The sequence below is a fragment of the Amaranthus tricolor genome, chromosome 10 (assembly GCF_026212465.1).
Source record: "Amaranthus tricolor cultivar Red isolate AtriRed21 chromosome 10, ASM2621246v1, whole genome shotgun sequence".
Classification (NCBI taxonomy): Eukaryota; Viridiplantae; Streptophyta; class Magnoliopsida; order Caryophyllales; family Amaranthaceae; genus Amaranthus; species Amaranthus tricolor.
In genome coordinates, this window is record NC_080056.1 from 16698806 (window position 1) to 16708228 (window position 9423).

Sequence of the window (9423 nt, forward strand, 5' to 3'; positions counted from 1 at the left end):
CAATAGTACAACCTTGGAAATTAAAATAATAAATAAATTCATCTATGATTTGCCTAAGTAGCGTTGGAAAATAAAAAAATTTTCAATTTGGAGTTCACAAAAATTTATTTCCCAAATTAGCGTTTTAAAAAAAAACTAATTAAATTTATTTGATTGTGGTTTGGAAAGTTCCAAACCTCTTAAATATCTCCCAAGCAAAACAAAACCAAAACTAAATTAATTTCAATTCCAAAAATAAATTAAAAAAAAATAATGAATAGGAATTGAAATTAGAGAAAGTACGGGTTGAAAATGTAGAGTTTGTTTTTTACTTGGGTTAAAATTGTGTTGGAATTAGACCAATTCCAATTTCAATTTTTAGCTTAGCCAAACAATGAAATTGGACCATTTCATCGATTCAAATGAAATGGCTCAATCCAAACAAATAGAAAGAATACTAAAGAACAAAAAAGAGTGGAATTACTAATAATTCACGACAATAATAAATTGTCAAAAGAAAATTAAGCACATAAGAGAGTGAAGTTTAAACGCTTGCATGTGTATTTGATAGAAAGGAGCATGAATTCAGGGGAAAAAGAAAAAATATGGAACCTTTTATTGTTTGTCAAACATGAAACGGCCTTCTCTCTTCCATTTCACGCTGACTTTCTCACTGTCCGTTTTTGTCTTCAATTTATTATTTTTTTCTATATAAAACCAATGCATTACAAAGAAAAAAATACACTAAATTGAGAGAAAACCAGAGCAAATGCAAGAAATAGAAGCCATTGATAACTGTGTATACACCATGCACTGATCCACAAGAAAAAAAAAGGGAGAAGGAAGATTTAAAAATTATTTTCTAAAATCTTTTATTTTACTTTTTTGATTTTTATAATTTTAATTTATTTGACCAAAGGAGGGAATCATCACCTTTGAAATTTGCAAGTGAGTCAGCTATTATTATGGAGAAAAATCCAATTTTAAATTTCTAATTTTATTAATTAATTTTTCAATTTGTTTTTTTAATTGAAAAAATGGGATTTGATAATTTTTTAGTCTGAAATTTTCTTTGGATCTTCACATGCAATTGGGAGATAAAAAGGTCCTAGAATCTTTGACATTTGACACTCTATACACTCAACAATTGTTTACACACTGTTTCAGTCTCTTAAAAACTAGTCTTTTCATCTTTTCCCTCTGTTTAAGGGTGTGTTTGGCTGCCTTTTTACTCATAGAGGGAAAAAAAGGGAGATTTAGTTTTTTAACAAAAGAAAGATAAGCAGGGTTTATTGGTGTTTGTTTGTCTTCTTTGAAATGGTACTGAGTAATTTCTGAGGTAGTTTTTAATTTTGATATAATTCAAACAGAAACCAGGATTTATTTTCAAATGTTTTTCCTGCTTTTTAAAAAAAAAAAAAAAAATCTATGAACTGTAAAGAAAGGAGAAAAAATTGAAGGGGTTTCACTTGTAGATTTCAGGATTATTTTTATGTTACTTTTGGTATTTATTTGGTCATTTTCAGGGGATCTGATGTTCTTAGGTCATTTTCATGAAATGTGAATGTGATATCTCTTGACTTATATTTTCAAAGAAAAATATTTTGACTTTATTTGGACTTTATTTGGGGTTTTTCTATAAACTAGGGGTATTAAAAAAGTTTTGAAATTTATGGTATAATTACTCCTTTTATTTTGATTTTAGCTTTTTTTTTTTGTATATGCTATGATTTTGATTGCCCTATTTAAAATAATGTCTTGATATCATTCAGTGAAAATGTGATAAATGAGTTTATCATGTAGGAGTAAATACAGGTTTTTTAGATTTTTAATTTATTCTTCTATTATTCTAATATTGTTTCTGCTTTGGATTTTGTAGGGTAGAATGGAGGGACAAGAAGAAATGGGATTTATTGGGGAGCATTTTGACCCAAACAATTTCATGGGAGGGGAGAAGGAAGATTCTGGAAGTGACAACTATGATACTGTCTCAGTAGAAGATCTCCCTGAGGGACCTTCTCAGAATAAGAACAATAAGAATAAGGACAAAAGGAGAAAGAGATATCATAGGCATACACCTCAGCAAATTCAAGAACTTGAAAAGTATGCTCATTTTCTCATTTTTTATGCTTTATATTTTTATTTTGATATCTGGGCTGATAGGGATTTGGAGCTGATTCTAGAAGTATTAAATTTTTTGGGTGCTTTGTAATTAATGTTTCTTTGGTGCAGATTTTGATTTGTTTTGCAATCTTAATGGGTTTGATTAGTGTAGTAATTATTGCTATTTTATCTTTATGATTTGGGGTGTAATTAGTTTTAAAGGTATCAAAAATGGTTTAAATATGAATGCTTCAATGTGTGGCCAGTTTCTTTAAGAACTGTGCTCACCCAGATGAAAAACAAAGGCTGGACATTGGTAGGAGACTTGGACTAGAGAGCAGGCAGGTTAAGTTTTGGTTTCAAAATCGTCGAACACAATTGAAGGTAATTGTTCCATTACCTCTTATATTTTATTAATCATGAAGTAGTATTTTTACGCACCGTTTGGTTCGTGGTATCCAATGGTTGTCATAAGAACCAGTTTTAGGGTTACTTTTGATGAAATGTGCTATGTCATCCAATGGTGGCTAAGCCTTCATCCACAAGTACTTTTTCTCTTTGCGGTTTGTTATGACCGCCTAATAAAACCTTTTCATGTGGCAATGTATATTGGATGAAAATAAAGTAGTGAAGAAAATATTATGAGTAGTACACGCATGATCATAAATCTTATCAAGTAACTTAGCTAAATTACATTATTTTTTCATTGGTAATTCCATCATTCAATACTAACAGCCAAACGGGCTTCTATTACTTATGTTTGAACAAGGTGTATGGAAGTGTGCTAACGATGTGTTATTGATGTTTGAACAGTCGCAAATGGAACGCCATGAAAATGTAGTCCTTAAGCAGGAATATGACAGACTTAGGCATGAGAACATTGCATTGAAGGATGCTATTAGGAACCCAATGTGTCAAAATTGTGGAGGCCCGAATATTTTAGGGGAAATATCGATGGAGCAAAACCATTTAAAGGTTGAGAATGTCCGTTTGAAGGATGAACTTAGTCGGGTTTGTACTCTTGCTGAAAAGTTCTTGGGCAAACCCATAACCAACTATGTTGGTCCCATTTCAATCTTGGCTCCAAATTCCAGTTTGGAGTTATCCATGGGGAGAGGAGGATTGAATGGGCTAATGGGTCCTCCTTCTCCATTACCCATGGCCATTGGACCTAACCTTGAAAATGGGGTTTCAAGTACTTCTACCTTGACAACTTGCATGAATGGTTCAGTGATCAGCGAGTATGAGAAAACAATGTTCATGCAAGCTGCAATGGCTGCCATGGATGAACTGCTAGCGTTGGCTCAGACCGATAGTCCTTTGTGGTTTAAAGGCTTGGATGATGGTAAGGAAATGTTGAATCATGAGGAATATCTCAAGAAATTTTCCGGTTTCATGGGAATGAAACAATGTGGCTTCATAACCGATGCCTCGAAGGAGACAGGTTCAGTGTTCATCACTGGATTGGAGCTTGTCGACATAATGATGGACCCTGTAAGCACTCATTGTCTTTGCTGATTTCGTTGTTGTGTCTTGGAGCATTAATACTTTTGGAATCTTATTGTGCATCATGTTCACTTGAGAATGTATTTCTTGAACTAGGTATTTGGAATATGTTTGATCATTGTTCTTATCGATTGAAATATTTCAATTTATTATAAGTTTTAACTACACTAGTTGCCTTAGATGTTGGCCTCTCAAATGAAAGTCGGTCTTTTGCTTACATTCGGCTGTAGTACTAGTACAAGTAGTATTATTACTCTGAAGTTAGCTGCTTTCGATTTTTTTAGGTGTTTAATATTGGTGATTAGTGAATTATTTTGTTCTACCAAATAATGTTATTTTCTCGGTTGCATTTTTGGGATAAATGTTTTACTTAACACATTTTCAATGTATTTATAGTATGATAATTTTGGTTTATTGCCATCAATCACTTCTAAACTGTAACTATTTTTTCTTTAAGGGTCAATGGCAAGACGTGTTTCCATGCATGATAAGCAAGGCCGCAGCTGTGGAGCTTATCTGCAGCGGCACTTGTGGTACCCATGATGGTGAACTTCGGATGGTATGCCTTATATGTGGCTTTCTTCTTTTCACTTCAGCTTTAAATTTTTATCTTAAAGTTCCGTCATGCAAATCCCATATCAGTTGAATGCAGAGATTATTTTTCCGTCACCTCTTGTGCCTTTCCGCCAAGAGAAGATACTGCGGTTCTGCAAACAGCATTCAGAAGGGATGTGGGCAGTGGTTGACATTTCGGTTGACATGATCCGAGAACCATCATTTTCAGGGTCCTCCACCAAGTGGAGGAGACTTCCTTCTGGTTGCATTATTCAAGATGTTGCCAATGGCTATTCCTTGGTAAGTGCTATTACTTCCTTTTACCAAAACCATTTTTTTTTTCTTTAGCTTTAATTGCCAATCGTAGAATAAATGCAACTTTTTAACATATATGTTCTCTGGATTATCAGAATGAGAAGCTTTTTAAGCTCGTTATGGCGTTTGGACCATTATGTCTTTCATGATTTTCCTTTGTTCTTTTATTAGTTATCAGTTTATCACTAAAGCTGGCATATTTTGCGCGATTTCTCTGAATTAGAGAGAGGTAGGTGTTCCTGTAAGGTTCCAAGCGCGTACGGCTTCTACATTTGTTTATCAGGAGTAGATGCTTCTTTTCATTAAAATATTGTTCCGCTTCAAATTTCAAAGCCAAGGATTGCTTATTGTCTTCGCTTCATTAGTCTTATCTGTTTTAAATATATTTTCTTATTGATCCTTCTTAAGGTAAAAGCCTTGGAATTCACATCTGTGGTGGGTATATAATAAGTATTTGATGTTTCTATTCTGATTTATGTCTGTATTTTACTAAAAATTGTACTATCCAAGAAAAGAGATGAACTGTATTTGGGTTTTAATATGTTGTCTTGGTCCTTGAAATGTGATTGTGCTCTGTGTGTCCTTATGTTAGCTTCCATTTTTATTCATAAAAGGCAAAGAAGGGATTAATTTGTCAAACTTGTAAAGTTTTGTTATTTTAAAGATTTGTCTGCAAGCATCTCGTTCCTTGTTTGCCTCCGTTACCCTGCCTTTGAGGCTTTGCTTTGTTTTCTGTGCATTACTCCTTGAGCGTCTAACGTGCTTCTGCATGCATAAAGATATCATTTCATTAGGAAATGTATTCGACTTGTTTACGTAAGGTGCAAGATAATCTGTATCAAATATTTCTGAGAAAAATCCTTTTTCAAGGAACTTTTAATATTTTTTAATATTCTGGATAAATTTTGATAATTTTTAAACATCTTCTTGACATAAAAGCTGGTAATTTTGGAGAAAACCCCTTGTATAATGGCGCCAAAATAATAATTGGTTCGAACTAATTTAGTGAAATTATATTCCTTGTGTAACTTTTCTGAATAGCCTTTATTGCCTTGGGATAAGTCTTCAATACGAATTTTCTTTTCTTTTGCTCTAAAGCAAGATCATAGGTTGATGAATACGGACTGAATCACTGATTATTGAACACAGGTTACTTGGATTGAACATGTGGAATATGATGAAAATTGTATTCACCAACTGTATCGGCCATTGCTGAGATCAGGAAGGGCTTTTGGTGCTCAAAGGTGGCTCGCCACCCTACAGAGAGAACGTGATTGTGCTGCTGTTTTCATGTCTGCTAGAATCTTTCCTGATGATACTACCGGTTTGTTTTCCTTTTTGGTTTGTTGATCTGCAAATCCTTTCCTTACTTTCTCTTGGTTGCCTAAGTTGATTGATATACTACTCCCTCCACTCCTTAATGAAGTTCTCATAAGAAATGTTCACGAGAATAAGATATTAAAAAAAAAGTTAGTGGAATAAAATATGGAGACCACAACTAATAAAAAAATATTGTAAAGTTGATGGGAAACATAAGGAATATAAAAATGTTAATGAAGTTAGTATAAAATATGTAGGGACCATAAGCATTATTAAAAATATTAAAATGAGAATAAGTGAGGTTATTTTTGTTCAAAATTTGTGATATAAATGGAAAGATTTTTTATGGAACAACAAATAAAACACTCAAAATGAGAAGTGGGAACTTCGTTTAAGAAACGGAAGGAGTATAAGCTATATTTACTCAAGTTTTTTCTATGGTGCAGTAGGAGTTGTCACTCCAGAGGGTAGGAGAAGCATTTTGAAACTGATGAGGCGCTTAAGCAACAATTTGTGCTCAGGGCTATGTGCCTCTGCTGCATGTCGCTGGGAGAAGCTGCAAGTCGGAGGGTTGGCTTCTGATGTGTGTGTTATGAGCCGTGTTGGCTTGAACGAGCCTGGAGAGCCGTCAGGAGTGGTGCTCAGCGCCTCAACTTCAGTTTGGATGCCAGTATCAAGACAACACCTTTTTGATTTCTTACGAGATGAGAAACTCAGGGGACAATGGGATATCTTAGCTAATAATGGCCCAATGGAAGTTATAGCCCGTCTTTCCAAGAGCCACGATGGGAATAACTGTGTTTCCCTCTTATGTCCACCAGTGAGTGTTATCTTTTTAACATGTTTTTTTATTGATTTGTTGCATCTTTTTGGATGCTACCGGGATAAAGGGGTATGTTGGGGACCACGAAGCTTCTCTTATTTGGGGGAAACAAAATTTCATACTTCCTCCGTTTCATTATATCTGCTACATTTGACTTTTTATGCAAACCAATGTGTTATTTTGATTATTTATATATTCAATTATGCTCATCTAAATATTATAAAAAGTTTATATTATCTAAGTATGCGATTAGACGATTCAAACAGAATCCCACTTGACTATATGTTTTTTATACGGTAGCTACAATATGTTAAATAAGTTTGAACGATGAAAAATGCCAATATCCGTAATGTAGCAAGTATTTCAGAATTGGGGCATCTCTTCATTGACTCAACAACTGAAGAGATATAATTTTAGCATTTTTGAAAATCAACTGATTTTTTCATAAACTCATAAACTTATGACTTTTGCAGGCTGCGCCAGCAAAGGAGAGCAACATGCTAATACTGCAGGAATCATGGACAGACCGCACCGGATCTTTCCTAGTGTATGCTCCAGTAGACTCAACATCAATCGAATCAGTCTTGAGGGGCGGGGATTCTGATTACCTGGTACTTCTGCCCTCGGGATTTGCAATTGCTGATGCACCTATGCTTTCAAATGTGCCTTCATTAGCCAACGACAATAGTAACGGAGGTGCATGTGCATTGACTTTAGGCTTCCAAATTCTGGTCAACAATCTTCTGAATGCAAAACTCACAGTGGAATCCATCAATACTGTCAATGATCTGATGTCCTGCACAGTCCAGAAGATCAGAGACTCCCTCGGTGTGTCAACTGATCTTAATCTCGCTAACCGAAACAAAGGGGATGTTTATGTACATGTCATAGAACAAATGATATAGGATTTTGGTGGTTGAATGTTGTCAAATGTGGGTTCTTTTACATGGGAGCAGTTTTGAGTCAAGAACGAACCTCAGGCAATTACTTGCTAGTTAACGTGTCTGTCTTGATAATTTCAGACATCTTAGAAGCAGCTACAATATGGGCTCAGGTTCGGGTATTGACTCACTTTGAAAAAATAGTTTTTAAGACAAATGAGGTGTTGTTTAATGGTTATACAGTTCTGTAGTTGTTATGTGAGACTACAGTTTTAAGATCTGAAATTGGGTGTTCTATGCCCTATGTTTGTTATTTAGATTTGAAATTTTGGTGGGAAATTTTGTTTTTGAGTTCATAAGTTCTTCAATACTTTTTACTCTCTATGTGAGTTCGGGCGTTCACAAATTTTAGCTGTATGAGTGAGTTCATAGAGGATTTTGTGGCTCACTTGTAAGCTGCAGCAAGAGCACTTCATGGACCGTGGCTCCCCTTGGAACAGTTTCTACCCAATAGGATGCCTTTCATTTTCATTAGTTGCATTATGTGTGCATTTCATTTCATCTAACTTAGGAAGAAGAATCATTTTTGCATTTTTGTAAACTATACACTTGTCATAAGCAATGGCGGATCCTTGTTGGCCAGCTGGAGTTCGGTCCCCTAAATTTTTTACTTGACTATCCCAAATTATGTTATAATTATTCAGTTTAACTGTTAAATTAGTCACCTATAAAATTTGTTTAAGATTGTCATTGCTAGTTTTCTAATACTCCTTTCATTCCCTTATGAAGTTTTTATAGAAAATATTTTCAGGAATTATGGAAAATAGAATACTTTATATAGCAAGTATATTATATTATTAAATAATAAATTGGAAAAATTATTGTAAATAATCCAATCTATTTTCCATTATCTTTCAATAATTTCACTTTTTGAAATTTTTTTAATAATCTAAACCTTTGCTTTCAGTTTGTTGCCAATGGACTTTTTAAAAAAATAACTTGCTATATTAGGTTACCTCTTATCTCCTACCTTCTTTATAGTAATCAAACCTATTTTCCATTACCTGCTAATAATCCCACTTTTAAAATTTTTCTTGTAATCCAACATTTGGTTTCTGTTTGTTACTCATGGACCTTTCAAGAAATTAAATGAAATTGTTATTATTTCTCAAGCTTATGAAGTTGATCATTGCATAAATAAATAAATTGTCTTTACATACACATCCCATCAACTAGGGGTGTTCAAAAAATTTGACCCGCTTAACTCGACTCACTGACCCGCTTGACCCGACCCGCTGACCCACATTCTAAATAGCGGATTATTTTTTTAAAAAATAGTATAATCCGGGTTGGATACCCAACCCGCCTTAACCAGTGCCTTTGGAACCCCTTGATCTTCGTGCCTTTCCTTCATTAAGGCACTCCAAATCATCATCATGTATCACTTCATTGAGTGACTCAAAACATATGCTTCCATACCCATTTGCACACACTATCATTCTTAAACGTGCAAGCCGTTGAGTATGTTACGAGGTGATCGAACTCACCTCCATCATTGAGGGATTTGGGTCTTGTCATAACAAAATATAATTTTAAAAGACAAGTAATGATAAACATTTTGTATACTAAAGAGGAAGTAATAAATTTTAAGATATGGTTACAACATTGTTTATTTGCATAATAAAATTAAATAGTTTGTAAATTACCTTAAATATGAAGAATGAAAATGTCTTGTAAGTTAAATATAATTGATTTGTTAATTATTCTATTACATAAAAATTCATTTTGAATAAATATTGTTATTTTTTGTCATTTTCTAATTTTGCTCAGCATTTGTAATCGATTCTCCACAAAACACAAAAAAGTTGAACAACGATGTTGAACTTAAATGGTCTTCTCTACAACACTTGGTTGAATTTTAACATCCATTCAAAATTTACA

The 9423-nt window shown here is 33.9% G+C and overlaps 1 protein-coding gene across 1 annotated transcript; it reads left to right on the plus strand.

Annotated features, from left to right (window-relative positions):
* The first annotated feature begins 1130 nt into the window (after window positions 1-1130).
* On the plus strand, window positions 1131-7850 carry LOC130825788 (homeobox-leucine zipper protein HDG1-like). The gene is made up of 9 exons (XM_057691197.1): window positions 1131-1299; window positions 1859-2082; window positions 2349-2466; window positions 2896-3576; window positions 4046-4147; window positions 4231-4443; window positions 5608-5782; window positions 6225-6598; window positions 7075-7850. The coding sequence occupies exons 1-9, from the start codon at window positions 1297-1299 to the stop codon at window positions 7504-7506; spliced, it is 2322 nt and encodes a 773-aa protein (XP_057547180.1). The 5' UTR covers window positions 1131-1296; the 3' UTR covers window positions 7507-7850.
* Window positions 7851-9423: the final 1573 nt, after the last annotated feature.